At 40.9% G+C, this 24098-nt stretch overlaps 1 protein-coding gene across 1 annotated transcript in view; it reads left to right on the top strand.

Moving 5' to 3' along the window:
• Window positions 1-1705: 1705 nt before the first annotated feature.
• The window catches only part of SGIP1 (SH3GL interacting endocytic adaptor 1), a 200121-nt gene continuing 177728 nt past the window's right edge, over window positions 1706-24098 (top strand). Inside the window, 2 exon segments of the mRNA XM_042997502.1 lie at window positions 1706-1773; window positions 5443-5569. Coding sequence (XP_042853436.1) covers window positions 5560-5569 — 10 coding nt within the window. The 5' untranslated portion in view covers window positions 1706-1773; window positions 5443-5559.

Consider the following 24098-nt stretch of genomic DNA (forward strand, 5'->3'; position numbering starts at 1 on the left):
CATCACTGTTTCTGACACAATTTTATGTATTTTTCTTCCTAATTTTTTAGCCAGCATCCAAATAACAGGACTCAGTATTACATAACGATGATAAAAAAACACTTAAGTCTTAGTCCTAGTTTTAATAGTTTTTTTTCATTGTGTCTCCATTTAACAAGAGGAAAGATCTGGGGAAGAGATTTGTGTATTTTATCATCCTAAAGAAGTTTTTATTCTTTTATTGTTAATAAGGTTTTTATTTTATTTTATTTATTTTTAAAATGTTTATTTATTTTGAGAGAGAAGGAGAGAGAGAGAAAGAGAGAAAGGGAGAGAGGCAGAGAGAATAAGCAGGGGAGGGGCAGAGAGAGGGCGACAGGCATCTAAGCAGTTTCTGCACTGGCAGTGCAGAGCTGGACAGGGGGCTCAAACCCACAAACCATGAGTTCATGACCTGAGCTGAAATCAAGAGCCAGATGCTTAACCAACTGAGTCACCCAGGTTCCCCAAGGTTTTTATTTATTTAACAAATGATATAAATTAAAATTTATCAGCTATCTCTTCAGCAACTGTGGAGATGATATAATTTTCTTTTTAGTAACAATATTGTGAATGTGATTTATAGATTTTTTAAATGTTGAACTATTTTTTTTTACTCCTAGAATAGTCTAACTTATTATGATATACATATACATGTGTGTATGTGTGTGTGTGTGTGTGTGTATATATATATATATATATAATTTTTTTTGACAAGCTGGATGTTGTGTGCTGCTATTTTATTTAAAATCTTTGCATGATATTCAGGAATCAGATTGGACTATATATAGTCTTACCAGGTTTTATAATTCGTAAAGTGAATTTTGGAGCGTTTTCTCTTTCTCTAGTTTCTTGTGCTGTTCAAGTTGCATGTGGGTTAACTGATTCTTCAAAGAGGAAAAGAATTCCTCTGTGCCTGGGCCAGTTATTGTTGCCGTGGGTCTGTGCTTCAAGCATATTGTTGCTGGGCAGTATCCATTATATCACTGATCATAGCTGTAGCATTCAAACATTTTTAATGAGAATGTTTTTACTACTTTCATGCGCTCTTTCTGGCCCTCAGTCTGCTCTTTTACCATAGCACTCTGATCTTATTTATTGTTACTGCATCCTGAAAATTATAGCAAAAGCAAAAAAATGGGGTTTTTAAATGCTTTTTCCCGTTTTCTTTTTTTTTTTTTTAATGTTTATTTATTTTTGAGACAGAGAGAGACAGAGCATGAACGGGGGAGGGTCAGAGAGAGAGAGGGAGACACAGAATCTGAAGCAGGCTCCAGGCTCTGAGCTGTCAGCACAGAGCCTGACGTGGGGCTCGAACTCACAAACCATGAGATCATGACCTGAGCCGAAGTTGGGCGCTTAACCGACTGAGCCACCCAGGCGCCCCGCTTTTTCCCGTTTTCTGCATTTCCTCGGGGTGCTTCCGCTGCTTTAGTGTGTTGTAATTGTTTACTTTCTTTCTCTTTTGAAGCCACTGACTTCTCATGCACTCAGCCTTTATTGCTTGTCTTTATCCATGTAGGTCCAAATTAAGCAGCACTCCTAGCTGATGCACATTCCTTCCATACTCCAGGAAGTCTGGGCAGGGATAGACCGGTGAGTGGCAAGCATACCAGGGCATGTCTCGTATTTGGAGGGCCAAGAAGTAAGGTCCGCTTCCCCCTTCCCCTTCTCTCCCACAGAGAGGAGAATGACTATGGGGTCTGCAAGTTTTCTCAGGATGCAGTGAGTAAGGATATACGAAGAACCTCTCAAGTATGCTGGATGGGATTAGTGTGGCATTCTGAGTCCCTCTGGATCATGAATCCTTTTGTTAAGTTTTATCTTAGGTGAACTGAGTAAGCCTATTGTGGACGGCTTTTGTTTCAGTTGCTCTCCCCACAGTGATTCTGGTAATGGTGCTCCTTCTTTCTCTGACGATGTCTTTTCTACCCCTCCAATTATATAGAGGGTTCATACTATTAAGGGTTGTTTGTCATAGAAATTTGTCTACCTCCTCCCCATGTTTAGTCACGGTGTGGTGGACATGTGATGAATTTCAATGTAAACCCATTTTGGTTTGAATGCGTCCAGCATAAGTCACCAACCTGGTCCCATTGATTGGTCCAAAGGGTAAACAATGAGCCAAGCCAGGTCAATTAGAGCCCTTCTCCAGAAGTTTTTAGAAGTAGGTCTTGAATCGTCAGGCTGTGAAGATGTGCATTTAATATAACATACTTGAGCAATTTTTTATTTGAAGCAGAACTTTGTTCATCAGGTGTTCTTATAGTTGGTAATTAGCAATTGGTACTTACAGTTGGTAATAAACTCACACAAAGTTTAACCAAGATTGTGACTTGTCCTACCACCTTCAACTACACATCCCCTTCTTGGTCCTTCTCTGACAATCCTATCTGGACACTTCTTTTTCCTGTAAACACCCCACTGACTAAAAAAAATCTTTGAACTGTCTTTCTGTCTCTACCTAGCTGCGTTCTATGCCTAAAACAAAACTGATATGTGTCCATACCAAGTGTAGCTGAGAAGTTTGCTCTAATACACGGCAAAATGTACACTGGGTGAGAGGAAGCAGGCAGCCTGGGTTTCTCTGGTTCTCTTGGTCCCTTATTTCTCTGACAATAATCCGCACACCTCAGTGCTTGCGCTTACCTCCAGATTTTATCTGAGCCATTTTTCTTATTTAGAACTCCCTATTTTATTTAGAATTGCCACGCCAATTCCAGTCCATTTTTTTTCTGAACTCTAAACTTCCACCTCTGTAAGTGGACCTTCCCTAACCTCCTTTGATTTAAATCTCTCTTCTACTCACCTGTCCCTCGGAACCTCAGAACGCTCCAACATGTTACACCCCTGGATGTGTCACCCGGTCTGCCACTAAGTTGTTCTCTGTGCATGTAGTGTAACTCTCAGCTACAAACTTCTCTGATGCCTCTGGCAGCCCTTTGGTGGTAGTAACACTAAATATCAAAACGCTAACATGAGGGGTTTATTATACTCCAGACACAATGCTAAGTAATTTACTGGCAAGGTATTTAGAATAGTGTTTGTATGTAGTAAGCAATTAATAAAGGTTTGTTATTACTGCTATTTATAACCCTATGAACTTGGTGTTATTTTTATCTCCACTTCACAGATAAGGAAACTGTGAGGCACAGAGAGTTACATAACTTGTACAGGGTCACAGAGCTCATTGAGTGGCTGAGACAGAACTTGATCCTAGTCTGTTTGATGGCAGTATTTATCCATGTTCTTACCCACCACAAAAAAGTTGGCTAAATGCACCTACACCAATGAATCTTTTTCCTATAGTTTTCAGAACAGTGTAAGTTTTCCTCAATACAGGTTTTACTGCGTAATTCTTTTCCCTTTCAAAATTCGATGGCCGCATAGATGTAATGAACAGGGTACAAGTATTTGTACCTCCCTGGAGAGTGTCTATCTGAAATTTCAAGGCCATTGAAATATCTGTTCTTAGGGAGAATAATGAGTTTTTAAAAACTTCTAAGTTGCTATGGAGTTGAGTTTTTGGTTTTTTGTTTGTTTAACTGTTCATATGCCTTCCACTCAGCTTTTTGAGTTATATTTCTTTTTGTAGTTCTTAGCCAGCAATACCTCGTATTTGCTCTGGTAGAAAGAACTAGACTATGTCAAGGGCTAAGCAATATTAAAAGTTCGTGGCTATGTTTATGACATAAATGATTAACAGTAGCATCAGAGACTCAACATTGATCATGTGGTGATCTTACTTCTTAAAGTTATTTCATCTGATGCACATTGCTCTGTGATGTTATGGCTTTTCTCCCAATCCTGGTGCTAGATTGGAGAAATGACCACTTCTGCTGTTGTCCCCTAGAGTTCTACAGACGATTTTCCCTTTCTTCTGAACTCCCCTCCTCCTACTCCTCCCTCCCACGTGCCGCCGCCTGCTTCTTCCTTAGCTGTCAGAGCCTACCAGAACGGAACCGAAGATCGCCGGCCCCCAGGGCCCGAGGCCTTCGGAAAGGCTCTCGGGGTCCCTGGGGACTAGTCAGGTGACAGATTCTCAGCCAAAGCAGCCCGGGTGCCTTAACCCTTCCCACTTAGGCAGCAGCCCGCAGGCACCCAGATCCCATCCCTGGAAGCTGCAAAACCCTGGGCTCCACCCACCCATCCGGCCAGAAGCCGGCAACCACTGCTTCCGTCCGGATTTCCACGGGGGCGAACGAATGGGCTTGAAGGCGGTTACAGATGCCGGAGGCGCGGGGCGAAAAACGGTGTCCTTTAGAAGAAAGTTGGTTTATTACTGGGCCTGCAGTTGGCGGCACGGCCCCGCTCCACCTGGGGAAGGAGGCGGCGCCCGCGCGCGGGGCCTCGGGGAGGCGCGCGGCGGGCCCGGAGCGGGGACTGGAAAGCCGAGTGGGGGCGCCGCGGGGTCGGGTCCCGGCCGGCGGCGCGCCCCGGTTGCCTCTGGAACAAGCGGCGTGCACAGCTGTCTTCCGTCGGGCGCGGGCCCGGCCGCCCGGCCTGCTGCCCTCTCTCCCGCCTCCCGCCCCAGAAATTATCTCAAGCGTTGCCAGTTTGATTCCAGAGCCCCACTCGGGTGGGTTCTTTTGTTTCTTTGTTTTAATGACAGTTCCCAGCCCTTGGGCATGTCATGCGCGTTTAATTCCCTGGCTCTGTTGAAGGCAGCTGGGATGAAATTTCTTCTGCATCATCCTTTTGGGGATAATTGCTTATAATGTGACGTCAGCCGGATTGATTTTTCTCTCTTGAAAGAGACAGAGAGAGGCGGGGGGTTGGAGAGAGAGAGAGAGAGAGAGAGAGAGAGAGAGAGAGAGAGAGACTGACTCACGGACGTGTGCGGAGGCCACAGACATTAACATTTGAAAATGTGGAATTCCTTCAGGGCAAAAGGAGACGGGGATGGAAGCTTAAAAGTGTGCAGCTAAGACATCAGACTGCAGAGAATTAAGTTTTTCTTTAAAAAAAAAAAAAAAATCCCCTCCGCAGAGAGCCACTTAGGTGCTCCTTTCATGCCCGAGTCCCCGTTAAGGTGGCAGCGCCTGATAATTAATCTCGGGTACCCAGCCGCTGCAATAGGCTTAAGAAGACCAAGAGGAGGGGCGGGGAAGTGCGTCACCAGGTGGGGAAGGGGCTGTGCGTTGGGTGCCAAGCGGGAGGGGTGGGGGTGGAGGGGAATAGGGACGGAAAATAGGTTCTGTGTGCTCTCCCGGGGTATTGTGTCAGGAGATGCAGGCTGGCTACCATGTGACGCGGTCCAGAGCTGAAGGGATTGGCCGAGGCAGCGCAGGCGGTGCAGCTCGGCCGGCTTGCTGTTCCTCTCCCTTTCTCTCGCAGCATCTTCCTGGGAGCCTGTAGGTGAAGCAGCACCAGCAGCATCCATGGCCTATCTTTGGGGTTAACATTTGTCTCATTTGGCTTCAGCAGTGGACGGAGCAGACCTCTCGGCAGCAGCGTCGTGAGGACTTAGCTGGGACCTGGAATCGTATCCTCCTGTGTTTTTCAGACTCCTTGGAAATTAAGGAATGCAATTCTGCCACCATGATGGAAGGTAGGATGCTTTCTGCTGTGGTTGACTGGCTTCAGGCAAGGTTTGGGCAGAACAGCGTTGAAGAATGCGTGCAGCCTGTGTCGGTGGCTGGTCTAGAACCTGGTTGCCAGGATTTGCAAGCAGAAATGCTGCAGTTTGCTTGCAGCGGACCAGGGCTCAGACTAATGGAATCAAACCACAAGGCTTCTGTTTAGCTCAGAACCTACAGAGCTCCCAGCTCTTTTGAGAGGAAACAAAACAAAACAAAACAAAGCAAAACAAAAAAACTAAAGTGCATCCAGGGAGCTGAGATAGAGCTAAGAAAGAGCTTGCAGAGCAAATAAGTTGGGAGAGAAGATAAGGTTTTCTGCTCTGGGTTCCTGGGACTACACTGATTAAACATTTACAATGGAAACTTGTTTTCTGAAATTGACATTAGATAGGAGAGGTCATTGACTGAGTTATCCATGCTGTCATTTTCAGTGAACTGTTTAAAAATTTTTTCTTAATTTTTGTAAGATATTTTTATCTCTGCAATTTACATCTTATTGTTGGGGTGAGAGGTGCAGCAAATTTGGTCCATAAACTATAGTTATATGGGGATGCCATTGCAACAGAATGAGCAATATGAGGAAAGTGTCTGCGCCTCTTAGCCCTGGGTCCAGGGTGTTATCAGGTTAAAAAAAAGAATTTTGTGCTTCCTAAATGCATTCCATGCAATGATTCTTAGCCAAGCTCCAAATGATTACTTACTGATTACCTTTCTGCATTCAATATTGAGTATAAGAAGGAACTTTCCCTGGGGAGATGTTGTTTAAACTATATTTTGTTCTGCTAAATTACCCTTCCAAGCCTGAGATAGTGACAGCCAAGATTGCTTCAAAAAAGCACCAAGCTGATTAAGAAAGAAGCAGGCAGCCCTACCCCGGCTTTGATTTTGTTTTCACACTACAGGATGGTGCAAAACTCCTGGCCTTTCCTAAGATGACAGGCAGAAATTTGTCCCCAGCCTGGATTTCACAATGCAGAATCGAGTGCATAATGGGTCTCAAATCAGCCATGAAAATGGCAGAGAGGCCACCTCTTAAAGCCAAGGTCTGTCCTACAGATTTTAAACATTCCTTAGAAATTTACCAAAATGGAATAAGAGGAGGATGGTTTCAAAAAGCAGTCGTGTAGCCTGCACTGATTTGGCAGAAATGAATTCTTTTTGCTCTCTCTGTTATCATGTCAAAAATTGTTAATGTAATTTTGGGGAGTGAAGAATTCTACAGTCATGGCCCACAGATTTTAGAAAATAGCTTTAAAAGAGAGATTGGGTATCGTTTTATTATGGAGCCTGGTCTCAAGCTAGTTCTTTAAAATACTGGTCTAAATAAACTGAGATTACTAATGCTGTAAGATCAAATCATTTTCATTAATTCAAAATGAATTTAATCTTTGAATAACAAGACAAGACGAACAGAAAGTGTATTACTGATACACTTTTCAATTTAAACTCAGGTGGATTACCCTCTTCAGAAAAAAAAACAAAAACAAAAACAAATCTTGTCTACAGAGGTACTATATTTCTCCAGCTAAATTTCAGTTGCAGTATCTCTTAAAAATAAATCTGCATACATTCTGATGAGGTTTGAATCTTACACATGAGAGTGGAAGATCATTCATTTTTACTTCTTGCTTTGCAAACTATGGAGTTCAAGCGTTCTTTTTGAAGGAAGTCGTATTTATTGATGCTTGTTAATGACTCTCCTGGAAATATTGTCTATTGTGCCATCCCAGAATGTCAGTTCAAAGCCCTATGATAAGCTTATCTGAGCTGCCTAAACTGAAATAAGAACTGTAACAAAGACGTGTGTAGGAGCTGAATTAGCACTATTGCTCTGGGTTTGCCAGATTGATCTAATGAAGGATGTTATCTTAGCACTTGTGAATTAGAGGTGACACTATGGATCCCTTCCATCAGATCCCTGCAAAAGGAAATGGACAAGTGTTCCCATTGGCTTCAAAATTTACATGAAACTAATAATTTGTATCTACCCACAGTTCCTACTTAAATGCTTTTCAAGACTTATTATCTTAATGGTTCCTGACCTTAGAAAGGCAGGTAGGAATCTTAACCAGAAATCAATTTGCCCGGCAATAGCATTTCCACTTAGTTGCCAGTCTTTTTGGCAATATATGCATGTTTCTGATACTGCATCCCAGAATTTCACCTCCAAATAGCTCTTATTCTGAAGATGTGGCATAGCAGTTACCATATCCATTAATTCACCCCTAGAGGAAGTTAGGTTGTTCCATCTATCACAATAACCTTGGAAAGATAAGGAACCCCCTAAAGTCACCCTAAATCCTGTCATGGAAGCCCTCTGCTGAAACATCAGTGGGCTCTGAGAATGTGTCACCCAACATTAAGATAGTTAAAATTGTGTCTCTCCTCAACTAGTACATGTCACACACACACACACACACACACACACACACACACACACACAGTTACACACATGTAGTCGTCAATACTACATTATTAACACTACATTATCAACACTAATTATTAAGAAAGGGAGAGACCCTACATTTACATTGTGTATGTATATATATTTCTATATTCACCAGAGTCCGTTAGTCTGCTGCTCAGGAAAGCATGGCCATGGCAACTTTTCAAGCCACTTCTCTACTTTGTGTAAAACAGGAGTAAACAAATAGTCTTCAGAATGGCTCATAGTTTAGGTTTGTGTTCTTGTTTTGATGGAACAAGATATGAGCTCCATTCATCCAATGCCTATTAGAAATTCTGGTCATAGATGAGGAACATTACTACCTCCACAGTGATACTAATATCATATAAGGTAGTGAAATAATTCTGCAGGGGCCTCCCATGTTACCAGTAGTTTGTGGCCCCATGATTCCTTTCAAATATTTTTATTTAAAAACATGCATTTTAATTTTATATTTGATTCATTGATTCCTGCAGTCTTTATTTTTCGGCAGTGGTTGGTATTGAGTTGTGTCTTTCCTAAAGTATGCCACGTGATATGGAGCCTTCCATGGTATGAATGTGAAGGGAAGGAGGGTGAGCAAAGGGAGTTATTTGCTTAAAGGCACATGCATGGGTTAAGCTTACAATGCGGTCTATGTGGTTTGGGCAGCTCATCAAGGATTCTGTTGTTTTCACATATTATTATTAAAGTTTGAAAATGCCATTTTAGCTACCCCTTCCAAGATAAGTGAAGCTAAGTCAGGGTTTCTTAGGAAGTCTGTTTACTTGTAGGGCAGCCTGGGAAGTTGTCCCTTGTCTTGAAGAACTGCACCAAAAGTACTTGTTTTTAGTTCCATGGTCAGGTTCTTAGGTACTGTACTGGAAGGATAAATGTTTGGGCACCAGTGGTTTCATCCTGTGTAACAATTTTTGAGATTAACAAGCATATTGTTAATGGCTTACTGGATATAATTGATTTAATAAATTTTATTATATTTACTATTCACAATAACCTGTGAGTAAGTATATTCTGCATGCAGTAGTTTTGGTGTCCTTTTTCTAAATTGGAAAAATAAAAAATAATATTTTGAGGCAGAAAAATGGCAGAATGGAATATGAACCCAAGTTTGTGTTTTTTAAATCAATTCAAGGTCTAATAGATGGTATAGAATGAATGAGATTCCTTTATTATGTAAAAAAAAAAATATATATATATATATATTTTTTTTGCCTCCTTGAATTGTAGAGGAAAAACAATGAACCAGCATCATCACCTGGCTGTTTTGCCCCCAGCGTGTTTACCTCAGAAAACAGAATACACATTTTTCCTGAATTCTCATAAATAGAGATGAGAATGTTCTGGACCCAAGTTCATTTAACAACAAAGCTCATATTTTTGACCCCTCATAACATTTCAATAGGAACCGTTTTAAAATTTGTATCAAGATGGGCATCGTAACCTAATTGAAAACTAGGACTTGATTTCTTTTGTGGCATATTCTGTCTCTCTTTTTTTTAAATATGAATACTCACAGGACCATGCCTTTTAATTCCTCATTATTGCCTTTTATCTCCAAAATTATTGTTTAGACAATTTTGAACAATTGTAGATTAATTGAGCTTCTGTTGTTGCAATGAACCTTATAATAGTAAAGATTTTTTTTTCTCCGTCTAGAAATAGAGTTTTATTTATTTGGAAAATTCTTTGATGTGATCAAAAAGGAACAAAGCATTTTCAAGCTGGAACTATTCATTTTCTAGTTAGCTAAGAAGTTCTAAAGGGAATTCTCTTAATTTCCCAGAAATAGTGAAGTTATTTTGGAAAATCTTAAGCATGCATATGAGATTCTAATACATGGACTATCGTATATGTAATTTCTCTCCTTCCTCAAGGTTCAGTGTTAGAAAGGGCCTTCTTATATGCATAAGTTCCCATACAACTCCAGGGATCAACTTTAAATCTCTACGAAGAATATGCAGCTTTAAAACAATTATCTTAGCTAAACCATTCTAGAAGACTGGGTAAATCTTTCTGTTGGATTTGATTGACCCATACGTTATCTATGTTTCAAATAAACAAATTGCAGGAAGTCACCAGCTCACAGCTTTTATGTTCCTGAAAGTTTGTTTATGAATTGCTCACTTGAAACAAATTTTCCCATAGGGATAATGATATATATGATGATTAGATTCCCACACTGGTCCTTCAAAGGCTATTGACCCATTATCTAGTTGAAATACTAAATATTTGCAATGAAATGTGTGAAGAAGAGTACTGATACTGCAGTAAGTAGCCAGAAGAGAACCATGGAATTAAATGTGTTTTCAATTTTAAATGTTGCTATTTGTAAAAAGGAAGATCTAATTAAAGGACAATGAGATGGAGAGAGAATTTGAAGGTAGTTTTTAGGTATATTTTCAGAAGTTTTAGAGACTTATGACACTGGATTTTCAATTATGTTCAATTTTACTTCCATACTTGTGGTTTACTTTTTCTCAATTCAACTTTATCATATATACTGCTGTTGAACTGTGATTAATTTCATTATGTAAACTCGCAAATGGAGTTAATAAAGGGAGAGAGAATTTACTGAGATGATGGTACAGGAGTTGAAAGGGGGAAAACGCTTAAGGGATTATAACGGATTTGGGCTCACGTGTCTGAAAAAGTCCCTGAGGAGTAATGAACTGAATAAGGAGATAGACAGGAACTGGGGGCAGGATCCCCTTAAGGAGAAAGTGGGTGTGTGGCAGAAGGGCTGGGTCTAACCGATTTCTCTGCTGACTACCAAATATTTCTGCGGGCACAGAATGGTTTGCTTAGAGGGACCGGGCTACTGGGGATGGAGCTTTAGACTTGGAGAGGGGTCGGTCCCCTTTCTCGGAACATATATGCCATTTAAGTGTATCCACAGAATGTCACAAAGATACTTAGAATCTTTATTTAAATATCGTATATCATGTCACTTCCTTGTTGAGAAAAACTTCTCTATCTTCTCATTTCTGTTAAAATTCATTGCATACTGGAGACTGCACACTCTGGCCCACTGTGCCTCTCCAAGCTCATTGCATGCCTTACTGCCACTCTCGGAGTGTTTAGAAAAAATGCTTTCCTGCCTCAGGGCTTTTGCTCTGCCTAGGACACTATTTTGCCAGTTCATGGAGTGACCGATGTTCTTGTGGTCCTAGCAAAACTGCCACCTTCTCAGGAGGGCTTCCCTACCATCTTGTCATCCCAAGCTCTCAAACACACAACCTGGGCCACTGAGTACATCCCAGTCTACCCTCTCTCCTCAGAGATGTATTTATGATTCATCATTATTTAATGGTGTATGGGCTGAATTTCTCAGAGCTAAGCTCTGCAAGGGCAGGAATCTGGTCTATCATATTCACCTCCTTACCTTTGGTTCTTGACACACAGTGGACACTTGGTGTGTTTATTTATTGGATAAATGAGTAAAACCAGATATAAATGACTCCAGTGACTTCATATGGTACATTGTAAGGTATTATTTGGTGCATTATAGTGGATGTAAGAAAAATAAATGCTCAAACTTGTTTTCTTGCTGGAGAAGCAACATGAAATGAGAAAAAGCAATGTATTATGAAGTGGGATATTGTGAGATACAGATAATACATTTTGAGAAGCAAAAGAAAAGAAATAGTCCATTTGACAATATATGCATGAGCTTGAATTATTTTGGTGATTAGCTCCAAAGAAATGATTTTATAATACAAAGAGGCAAGTTATAGCACAGCCATTCAAAGAAATTCCCAGGATCAGTGTTGTCAATATGCTGTATAGATTTTTCCTTCTCTCTCTCCCTTCTGCCCTCCTTTATTTCTGCCTTTTTGTTCTCTTCTTCTCTCATTCTTCCACCCCATCTTTCTCTTCTTGGGCAGTCTTTGCTTCTCTCTGGTTTATGACCAAATCTGAAAATCCTGGCTCCTGGAGCTAGAGTTTGACTTGGAATTTGGCAAAGTATTTTTAAATAAATAAATGAATATAAATGAGTGTAATGTTGTATGATATATTTGTGCAAGCAGTGGCAGTGTCTTATGGTATATGAGGCTTTTCAAATGCCAAATTATTCCTGATCAGAGAATTCATTACTCTTGGAAACTCAGTATGGTCGTTGAATTTGTGCAGTGGATTTTTTTTTTGTAGAAAGAGCATGGACCCAGAAGTCAGACATGGGTTTGAGCCTTAAGTGTTGTGACTGCTTGGCTGTGTGCCTTGAAGAGGTTACTGTAACTTCCTGGGGTTCTGTTTACTTGCAAACAAAATAAGAGAATTGATCTGCCTACCTCTAGAACTTCTAGCTCTAAGAGTTTCTGGCATTCATTGAATGGTTTGGAGTCTCCATTCTTACTGTCTTCAAGGTTTACACTGAATGATTGACCCCTTTTCCTCCCATCTCAAAATATACTTGTCCCTAACACAAAAGTAATTCAAATGTATTACTATCTTCCTTTTGTTGGATACTCCTCCTCCTTTGTTGGATGCTGCTCCTTGCACGTATGCCACAAGTTGGTCTTGCACCTTTAAGGTACTGGAAGACAAAAGTGCAGTTATGCAACCCTTTTCTATAGCCCCTAGCATAGAACTACTTGCCGTGTACTCATCAGAAATTGCATGAATTATATGAATGCATACTAGGTGTTCGGCCCTGTTCCACATGCTAGAGGTTCTATAGTGAACAATAGATACAAAGTCCTGCCTATGTGGACCTTCCTTTTAGTGCGGGAGAGATAGGAAATAAAATGAAACACAGAGTACATTTGATGGGGATAAGAACTTTGGAGAAGAATGGAGTGGAGAAAGGGGATGGAGGAAGTAGTGGAAGGAGTAGGGTGGAGAGGGTTGCTATCGTAAATAAGGTGGTAATGGATGGCCTCACTGAGAAGCCATATAAGCACAGACTTGAAGGAGCAGAGGCAGTGAGCAGCCATTTAATTATTTGGAGGAGCAATCCAATGTGGAAGGAAGAAGAGCATGTGCAAAGGCCTCAGAATATGGGCAGACCAGCAAGGATAGGGAGGGAGATGTTCAAGAGAGGAACTTAGGGGTAATATATATAAGTAGACACTCGTGAATCTTCAGTGGTAGTAAGGCCTGCTTCCTTTTGCGTTAGTCACCATGAGCCTGTGTTATCCATGTGTCTAGTGACAGGTAGGAATTGAGAAGCCTGGCATTCTGACACGGGTTTTGTGGTGCTTCTTGGACTCATTCTTTCCACATATTAAAGTAAATGGGTGAATATCATGCTCTTACCTTAGCTCATGGTTCCAAGCCCAGAGTTAGAGCTGAGTGTTCAGCTCCAACTTTAGGCTTGAACGTTTCCACGCAAGAGAAATGGTCCCATGACAAGGGTGACCCCGGAATCAAAATCACCTATCAGTTCAGAAATGTTTGACTATATACAAAAGACCATCATTTGTATTTTTTGTTCATATCAACTCCTTCTTTTAATCGAGACTAGTATTTTAGGATTTTTAAAAAGAACCATGCAGAGTGACTCATGGTACATATCTTTAACAAACAGTATAATGAGTAAAATATTGTGCTCACTTAGGACATTGTCATAAGATTATATGACATTTGCATACGCTTCAAACTTTCCAAAATGCTTCATTTATTCAGCAGATAAATCAGGAGCTTTTTTCTTAGTTTCAGGTATTCTAGGCACTATGAATATGACAGGCGAAAAAAAGGCAGCTGTCGTCTCTGTCCTCAGAAGCTCAGGGTCCAGTACGATGTTGTCACACACTGTTGTACATATGCTTTTTATTCTCACATCATCCCTGTGTGGTAGGAAGAATAGGTATTACCACCCTTATTTCAAATAGGGAGAAAGTAGAGCCCAATGATATTAAGTGACTTGCTTAAGGTGACCATCTTACCAAGTGGCAGAACCAGCATTTATTTACTATGCTTGACTCTTACCTGCTCACACCTGAAATTGTTTGGCCTGGGTCTCTGGCTGACAAGCAAACAACAGATTGACTAGATTGGACACAGTATTTCAAAAGCCTTCTTCAGTACTAAGCAGAGTAATTTTATCAGCAGGTTATGATCATTCAGATCAGCCATCAGCTTGAAGAAGGTCACCTAACACAGAAGTGTTTCATCCCAGTGGGCTTCTTTCAGTGACCCTCACTGGTTTTCCAGAATTTTATGATGAGGAGGGAAATGTGATATCAACCAGCCAGCAGACTCTAAACTTTCACAGCTTACCTTCTACACAACGTTTTATCAAAAAGCTTGGCTCCCACTATGAACAAAAGCCCTTTCTCCCTGAGAAGGACAGTTCGGTGTTCACTGACATTCTGTGAAAGCCTTGACCGTTATCAGGAAAACATGATGGTGTGTGCTGCCATTGAAGATTAACCAATCTAGTCCAACCTCATTTTACAGCTGAGGAAACCAAAACCAAATGAAATAACTTACCCAAGGATTTTTATTCTCTCTGTAAGAGGACACGTCAAAGTTGATTTTTTTTTTTTTTTTTTACTAATGATTCCAAAAATGTGAATAGACAAAGACTTGGAACCCATGGTGTCTTTCACATTCAAAGGTGCTGAGACTGGTTGGGTGACTGCCCAAAGACACACAAATGGATGTGTCCCCAGGGTCCACCGCTCTCCTGAGTACACACACAATGTGGCCATTTATAGCTCTCTCCTGTGCTTCCATGTCTCATGCATCTAATGTCAATGAGTCAGCGCTGTGTAGAGGGAAGAACCAGGACTTGAAGGGGCTGGATCTCCTGACTAGTTCTATGACCTTGAGTGAGTTCTAGAACTGCTTTGGCCTCTGCATCCCCATTTGTAAGGTGGGAATAATGCCGGCTCCCTACCTCGTAGGGTCATTGTGAAGATCAAATGAGATAATATGAAAACATCTGCAGAAGTGTGGTGCATATGCCAGTTATTTTCTCAGATCATTCTCTCTCAGACTGATTATTACATGTGGTTTCTTAGCATTCAGGGGCTAGGTATTCCTGCTTGCTGTTTTACTTCTCAAGTAGATTATCGCTGCACCCTCTTTTGTAGATAGGCCTACAGATTTCTTTCCTCTTTTCACCATACTGTTAATTACTAGCATATTCTATATCATCATCGATTCTCGATGTCCACGGGCTACGCTACCCCTTTCTTGACGGTGGAAGACATCACAACAAATCTCATCCATTTTTTTCTTTTTAAAAAAAATTTTTTTTAACGTTTATTTATTTTTGGACAGAGAGAGACAGAGCATGAACGGGGGAGGGTCAGAGAGAGAGGGAGACACAGAATCTGAAACAGGCTCCAGGCTCTAAGCCATCAGCACAGAGCCTGACGCGGGGCTTGAACTCACGAACCGCGAGATCATGACCTGAGCCGAAGTTGGACGCTTAACCGACTGAGCCACCCAGGTGCCCCTCATCCATTTTTTTCTATCTCAACATCTATCTCAGTGTCTATCTCAACATCATATACTGGGCTGCCCCTGCCAGTTGTTTGGAATTGGCACATGAGATGATATCACATTGCTTTCCCTACCACGGACAGTTTCCCAAAGTTGAAAAACAACGACTAAAACAGGAATGTAGGTGGTCTCGCTGTGCAGTCAGCCTTTACAGATGCCCTTAGTGTATCACTGAAAAATGACACGTGAAAAGTTGCTCATAGCACTAGGTATGGTAGCAGTGGTAGAAAATGGTCTGCAAGCCCTATAACAGGTAGGACCCTACTCCTGTTCTACAGATTCTAATCAGCAAGTTTTTCTTAGCCTCTTTGTTCCTTCAATTCAAAGAACTGTGACTACCAGGTAGCTAAGCCACAGTCAGTGTTTGGATTCACTCCTGATTTCTCCTTCCTGCTTGCCTCACAACAGTAGGCCCTTTAGAGCTGTGGATTATCATTCCTAAAAGATCTTGGCTCTCTCCCTTTCATCCTCTGCTACCACCCCTGATCAGACTTTGGTGCTTCCAATCCATGCTTCTCACAGCCATCAAAGACATCACTTTCCCCCACTTGCCTTTGATTATTCCCATGCTTCTAAGACGAAGTGCAAATGCCCTGGTGTGCGGCATAACACTTTCATACACAGGCTGCCTTATCTGCTCATATCCCGCTGTGCCAGCCAGACGGGGAGCTCCTTGTCCTTCTCTTTCCCTTGTATATGCTCTTCTTTCCCTTTTCTGCAAGGTCGCAGTCTGTTCTGATCACTCAAGGTCAGACAGAAGTGCCCCTCTTCAATGAAGCCTTCCACATTCCCCCACATTGAGAGTGAGGTGCTCCCTGAGCTCAGTTAGCTCTCGGTTCTTGCCCCTCAAAGCCACATATCAGAAGGGTTAAGAGCACTGGCTTTGGAGTCAGAATGACCTAGGTGAAACCTCATGCATGTGACCTTCGGAAGCTAATGCACCTGCTTCCTCATCTAGAAAATGGAAGTGATAATAACAGTTAACTTTCTCACAGGTAATTTGAGCACATGAGGTCACAAGGATTAAACCAGAAAGGGCACTTATAGCCAGTGAGTTCTCCAGAGATACAAGACCAATAGGTTAAGAGGGAGAGGGAGAGCAAGAAAGAGAGAGTCAGAAGGAGAAACGGAAAGGGTGAGGGAGAGGGAGAGGGAGAGGGAGAAGGAAAGAGAGAGACAGAGACAGAGGGAGAAAGATATTTTTAAGGAACTGGTTCACTTGATTGTGGGGACTGGCATTGCAAGTCTAGAATCCAAAGATCAGACTGGCAGGTAGGGGTTGATGCTGCAGTCTTGAGGTAAAGTGTTAAGCTCTCAGTAAATCTTAGCTGCTATTTTCTGTTATATACCTACCTTGTTTGTTCCTCCCCCAAGAACCAAGGACTCCTCCAGAGCAAGGACTGTGTCTCATTCAATTTTGTATTCTTAATGTGTGGCATGTGTAAGTGCTCAATAAAAATCCAGTGAATGAATAAATGCTATTGAGGGATCACATTTTGGGGGGAAATATGCAATATTTGGCCCATAATAAAGATGTATGAAATGTTACTCGGTTGGGAACATTGAAGGCACCAGTATGGCTCCTGGATGCCAGGCAGTTCCCAGGACTGTGCGCCACCACCTCTCCCCAGAGCACCCATCTGCCGTGTAGGGTCACTCTGGCGGAGAGCCACATTCTGGTTCAGGAGCATGCAGTTGATCTAGTATCTCACACAATCTGCCTGACTGCTTTAATTGTTTTGCTTTCATTTTGAGAGAGCCAGGTTTCATTGTAGAAAACTCAGAAAATAAGAAGATAACAAAGAAGAAATTGAAATCACCGATTATCGCATTATTATGGAATAATGAACCGCAGTTTGGCGAGTGTAGAACATGGACTTTGGGGACAATCTGAGGCTCTTCAAGCCTCAGCGGTATTAGCGGTCAAGAGGGTGAAATAACACCTTCCACATAAGACGTGGGGAAATTAAATAAGATAACATATGGACTTCACTTGGCATTTACCTGGCTCATTAAGTAAGCACTCAAGGAATGCTAGCTGTTAATAGCTTTACATGCAAAACAAATATTTATGTCAGAGAACCCAATTTGACCTGTACATGTATATGCATACATGTGTATATATATACACACAGACAGACACAGCTTTCACAATTGACGTTAGATTATAACCACTGTCCTAGGCAGTGTGTATATTTGTTAAGAGTGTAGGATCTGGAAGCAAACTTCCGGCTGCAACCCTTGACCTCTGTACACTTGCCAACTGTGTCAGTTTAGGCATCTCATTTACGTGCTTTGTGCTTCAGTTTCTTCTTCTGTATGAGATAATCCCTATCTGGAAAGGCTATGATAAAGATTAGATGAACTTAATATATTGTACATAGTTATTATTATTTTTATAACATATAATATATATGTGGTATATAATATACATAAAGAACATAAAATACATATTTGGTACGGAGTAAACGCTCAGTCAAGAAACGTTAGCTATCATTATCATCCCCCTGAAGTAGTCTCCAAAAGCATTATTTTTACCGGTTGTGGAATATGCCATTGCATCACGATTTATGTTATGATTTCCCTGTTGTCAGACATTTAGACTGTTAGCTGGAGCTTGATGTGTATATTGAGCTAGAATGGCTCATATTAACGAGTCATGTGGTGTGTTGTGAATTCTTCATTTTCATTTAATAAGATAGCCCTGTGAGGTGGTAGGAGTTCTGCATTAGGTTCTAGTCCTGACACTGCTCCAGCCAACTGAGTGACTTTGGACAAGTCATTTAACACTGGGGAGAGAAAGCAAAGTAGTAGAAAGAGAAATTGATTTTAATTCAAAAAATTCTAACATCTCCTGGCACCGTTCTTTATTAGCTATGAGGATGAGGCCAAAAATTTACCAGGTGGGTAGGAATTGATTTTTTTATGTCCTCTTTGAAAGTCCTGGCTGTATATTTCAGGCAAGTCCCCATCTCTTCAATTTTCCCATCTGTGGGATCGCAAATGAGTTTCCCTGCCTTTCTCACTTGGTTGTAAATATCAAAGCACAAAATATATGTGAAAGTACTTTTAAAAGCAGTAAATTTACATGTAAATATAAAGTAATATTAGGGCTGTTGTTATGTTGAGTATCTTGGAAACTGTTTTCAAATTCACATTAGGTTAAATAAGTTTGAAGGTGCTAACCAGTTTTCAAATGCCCAGCTCTTATTACAAGGCTTTCTGGATGTATCCCCACTACAGTTAACTGTTCTCTTAGTAACTTCCACCCTTCACGCATACAAATGATTTTCTTCATTCCTGGATACTAGGAATGCACACCTTTCCTCATTTGATGAATTATTTATTTGAATGGGAAAAGCTACATAGAATTTTGTGAAACTGGGTAAAAATAATGTTTCTAATAATGAATATGCAGTGGAACAATTTAAAATGCATTTTAAAGTGTGTTCGAATGAAATCTATCTTGGCCTAGTTGCAAAACCAAATATAGTTCTGTATATAATCTCAGCAAGGTCTAATCCATGCAATCTAATTGCCAGGTCAAATTATGTAATCTGGATTTCTTCTCTTGTGTTTTCCGCCATCTTCTATCTTTGTGGTAACCCACTTCACGCTGGCAGATTGAAGAGTAGAGATTTTTGCTGCCTTGATGAATTTTGGCTAAGATACAGAGGAAGTTTTTCAGTGGCAGTGAAATGCTGTGAGCTAGCCATGGTTCTAGATGTGAGATACAAGTGAGCAAAACACCTAGAACCCTTGCTCTCCTGGAGATTGCATCTGACTCTGAGGAAACAAGACTCACAAACCAAATGAATAAACAAGATAATTTCAGATGGTGGTAAAATCAGTGAAAAAAAAAAAAAGAGAATCATGAAAAGAGTGGGAGTCGTGGTGAAAGCTGTTTTAGGTGGTCAGGGAAGGCATGTAAGCTAACCCTTCTTCATGAGGTGACCTGAGAAGATCTGGGAGCAGAGTATTTCAGGAGTGAGAACTGCTGGGGCCAAAAAACTGCCTGGAACTTGGTAAAGCTCAAGGAACAAAAGAAAAGCTAATGTGGCTGGAGACCAGTGAAGGGAGGGGAGGGAAGCAGGAGAGAAGGAAGGCAAGATTCAGATCAAGCAGGGCTGTGTGGGCAATGGAGATGGATCTGGAATTGGTTGGGAGGCAATGGAAAGCCACTGGAGGGGTTTAAGGAGAAGTCATATTTCCATTTGCATCTTTAAACAATTACTTTGGATGTGGATGGACTTGAATAGCTACAGATGGCCTTCTGGTTTGTTTTTTTTTTTAATGTTGTTTTGAGAGGAGGTTGTCTTGAATCTGTGTTTGAGTAATAACTACTCTGACTTTATTTAATTGTTATGTTAATTTTCTGGAAAGCTAAGAGAGATTGAAAGGGATTGTGGTGCCCTTCCCCTAAGCCACTCAGCACTGTCACTGCTGAGGTCTGAGGGCTCAGGGGATGGTTTAATTGAGCTATTGAATGAACTCTGTTTCTAACCCAAATGGTTCTGATGTTAGATTTTTTCAGAGGCACGATGACAGGTAAAAACAATGAAAATCTTAGAATATATCATGTGCTTTTTTTCTCATGTACTTGTTTTTAAATGGCTTTGAAACGCTTCAATTATTTGATAGTCATTTTGATATTGAATCAACCAGTTTATGAGGCTGGCTTTCATCACTGAAGCTCTTTCCCTCTAAGCCAGATGGAAAAGATAGAAGTACGTAAGAGATCTTGCTGTTGACAGAGGTTGACCTCTCCGTGTTCCATTTTTCTCCACAAATTTTTCGATTAAAACCTGTGTCCTCGCTAAATTCCATTGAAAGAGACCCCGACTGTCTCTCAAAACGAAGCTCCCCTCCTCCTACTTCCAGGGGCTAAATCTATTCTCTGAAATGTATTTGTAACCCAGAGGAAAATATATGAAGCTTCCTGTAGGTGGGACTTGTTCCTGTTCCATTCTTCTTTATACCAAAGACTCTGTTTTTCTTTTCTAATTACCTCTACGATATAGGAGGTAAGTGTTCAGGCTTAGAAGTCAAAACAGACATGGGTTCAAGTCCTGCCTCTGCAACTTACTGGCTGTTTGCGTTTGGGCAAACCTGAGTTTCAGGTTGTGTTTGTTGATTGTTTCTTTCTTTCTTAGCTTTTTAATCTATCATGAATTTACAAGATTTTCAGCAAGTATTTATTAAGGCTCCAAACATTGCGCTAGGTGTTAGGTGTTCAGTGCATATGGTAAGTAAACATGAACACAGGTCTTGTGGACCCTACAGAATAGTGACAAAGACATTAAATTAATACAGATAAATAAATGATTATAAATGAGCAAAATGCTATAAAGGAAGCACTGAATCAGATTCTCAAAGAGCTTTTTAAATATGGGACCTAACCTGATAAGGTGAGGGGAAGTTAGAATTGTTGTAAGCATCATACGACACTTTGCTTTTAACATATGGCAGTTCCCCCTTTGCTGTGGGTTTGCTTTTGGTGGTTTTAGTTACCCACGGTCAAACAGTCAACAGATGATCTGCCTTCTGACCTTCAGAATGTCAGTAGTAGCCTAACACTACGTTACAGAGCCTGCAGAGCTTACATCACTCACCTCGCTTCATCATCACGTAGACGTTTTATCATCTCACATCATCACAAGAAGAGTGAGTATTGTGCAGTAAGATATTTTGAGAGAGAGACCACATTCACGTGGCTTTTATTATAGCATGTTCTTACAATTGCTCTATTTTTATTCTTGCCAATCTCTTACTGTGCCTACTTTATAAATTAAAATTTATCATAGGTATGTATATGTATGGAAAACAGTAATTACAGGTTTCTTCGGTACGATCTGTAGTTTCAGGCATCCACTTGGGGGTTTGGGGAGGTATGCCCCATGGATGAGAGCGGACTACTGTATGTCCTTTGTGTTCGGTTGATCATAGCTATTGTTATCGTTATTGTTATCATTACTGTGGCCACTGTTGATATTACACACACCCCATGCTTGTATATATTGGATGCAGTGAGCTTTCCCAGAACTTGTTACATGGTGCTCCAAAAATGTCTGTTGACTGTGTTCGTGGTTAGTTGCCTAGAACTGTTCTACATCTGTGCTCCCTGACTCCTGCCAGCTTACTTCGTTTTTGACCTGGTATCTGAGTAGTTTCTGGGGCTGGCCACTCATGTCTTGGATACCATCCATCCTTGACTCTCCCAGATTCCTTAGAAAGCTCCTGATCTTGCCGCTCTATCTCCTACATGAATGCCAACCAAATCCCAATGTGGCAACTGCTATGTTGTTATGTTATGCTTCTGAAGGAGGACTCTTTAAGAAAACTTTCTGAAAGAAAAGAGAGTGCCTCCCTTTCTCCTGAAGCCCTTTAAAGAGCCCATTGCTACAACCACTATGCAGTATAAGCACCTGTTCTGGCTGAATTATGACCCTGAAGGATTTTTCTTCCTGTTAGTTTTACAGTCTTTAAAAAAAATTTTTTTTTAATGCTTATTTATTTTTGAGAGAGAGAGAGGGGCAGAGAGAGAGACACACACACACAGAATCCAAAGCAGGCTCCAGGCTGTGAGCTGTCAGCACAGAGCCTGACGTGGGGCTCGAACCCATGAACCATGAGATCATGACCTGAATGGAAGTCAGACGTGTAAGCGACCGAGCCACCCAGCCACCCCTCCAGTCTTTTTTTTTTTTTAATTTTTTAATGTTTATTTTTGAGAGAGAGAGAAAGTGTGCATGAGTGGGGGAGGGGCAGAGAGAGGGAGGCTGTCAGCACAGAGCCCAAAGCAGGGCTCGAACCCACAAACTGCAAGATCATGACCTGAGCCGAAGTCAGACGCTTAACTGACTGAGCCACCCAGACCCAGTTTTCCAGTCTTTTTTATTCATCATTGACCTAGAGGCAAGACCATAATAATCTTCAGACTTTTCCATTTCTCCATACCAAAGCTTGTGAAAATATGCTTTTTAAATTTTGATGTTGCGGGTGCATATGTGATACAAACATCTGTTCATGGTAAACTCTTGATTTTCCCAGCTGATTGGTGAGAGGGATAGCTCTTCAGGGTCATTACCTCTAAATCACCTCTTCAACTGGAGTTTCTCATAACTGAGTTTAGTTCTTCCTGTTCTCCAGGTAGCTGCCCTAGAACTTACCAAAAGATGGCTGCCCCAGATCAACCCTAGGTCTCTGGATGTTGTATAATAAGAAATACTGAGAATAACATTCTCCCTGAAATGTGCCATAATTTCTCTCTTTTTTTTAAAGGTTTATTTATTTATTTATTTATTTAAAGGTTTATTTATTTTTGAGAGAGAGAGAGAGAGAGAGAGCGAGCATGAGTGGGGGAGGGACAGAAGGAGGGGGGGCTAGAGAATGTAAAGCAGCCTCTGCGCTGACAGCAGTGAGCCCAGTGCAGGGTTTGAATTCACGAACCATGAGATCATCACCTGAGCCGAAGTCAGACACTCAACTGACTGAGCAAGTCAGGTGCCCCACGCCAAAATAATTTCACTTAACAAGTAGGTGTAACTACTTCCCTCCCCAGGAGGAAGAAATGTTCAAGGAGGGCTCAGATTTATTAACGTAAAAACAGCTACCATTTCTTGAACTCCTGCTATGTGCTGGAAACTGTTCTTAAATTCTCTGTAGGCGTTTGTGTCATTTGCAATAATTCTATGAGGTTACTAGCATGGTTATTATCTCCATTATGTCAACGAGAGAACGGAGAATTGGAGAGTTTATGACTTGCCCAAATATTTAGGACTTGTGCACTGATCTCTCTGACTCTCAAACTTATGTTGTGAACCACTCAATAATACTGTCTCAAATTTTACCTTTGAGAAATTAGATCGAAGATATTCCCAGGTAGGGGCAAAACAGTGACATCACCTACACCACAACAATTGAAAGTTTGCAATAAGTAATACTGTGATGGCATGCTCACCTATCTCTTCTCACCATACAAATACTAAATTTGAGGAGATGCCCATCCAGTTCCTGTAATACTATCAAACATCTGTAATACCTCACATATAAAGTTCCAGCTAATAAAGAACATGAGTAGATAATTATAGAAGTAACAAAACTATTATCCAGAATGCCTTTGTTTGGATTATTTTGTAATCCAATTGGCTTACAGTTTCTCACTCTTTATTGGTTTCTATGGCGTTGTATGTTAAAGCAAACTTTAATAAACTGTGTCGTATATTTCAGGGAAACTTGCAATGCTCTCTTCAGCACTTAATGCACTTCTCCCATGCTAGACTGAGAAATCTATTTCCTCTTCTTGCTTAACAATCTATTGAGCACACCTCCTAGTTTCAGTTATCACAGAAGTTTTATTTTATAGCATTTCAGAGGCAATTCAGTCATCAGCTGACCTTTGTTTCATATGAGAAATAAAGTCATTTTGACTGCGTGGTTCCATATTAATGGCTTCGTTGTAGTTCAGACATAACACTGCTTTTGATTGTAATATTACTAACAGCTGCTCAGGCCTCAATAACTATAAGAAAATGCATATTTTAGAAACGTGTGAAAATATGCAGATCCTCTCGAAGTTTATTTATAAACTCGAAATAGAG

The sequence above is a fragment of the Panthera tigris genome, chromosome C1, assembly GCF_018350195.1.
Source record: "Panthera tigris isolate Pti1 chromosome C1, P.tigris_Pti1_mat1.1, whole genome shotgun sequence".
NCBI classification, from domain to species: domain Eukaryota; kingdom Metazoa; phylum Chordata; class Mammalia; order Carnivora; family Felidae; genus Panthera; species Panthera tigris.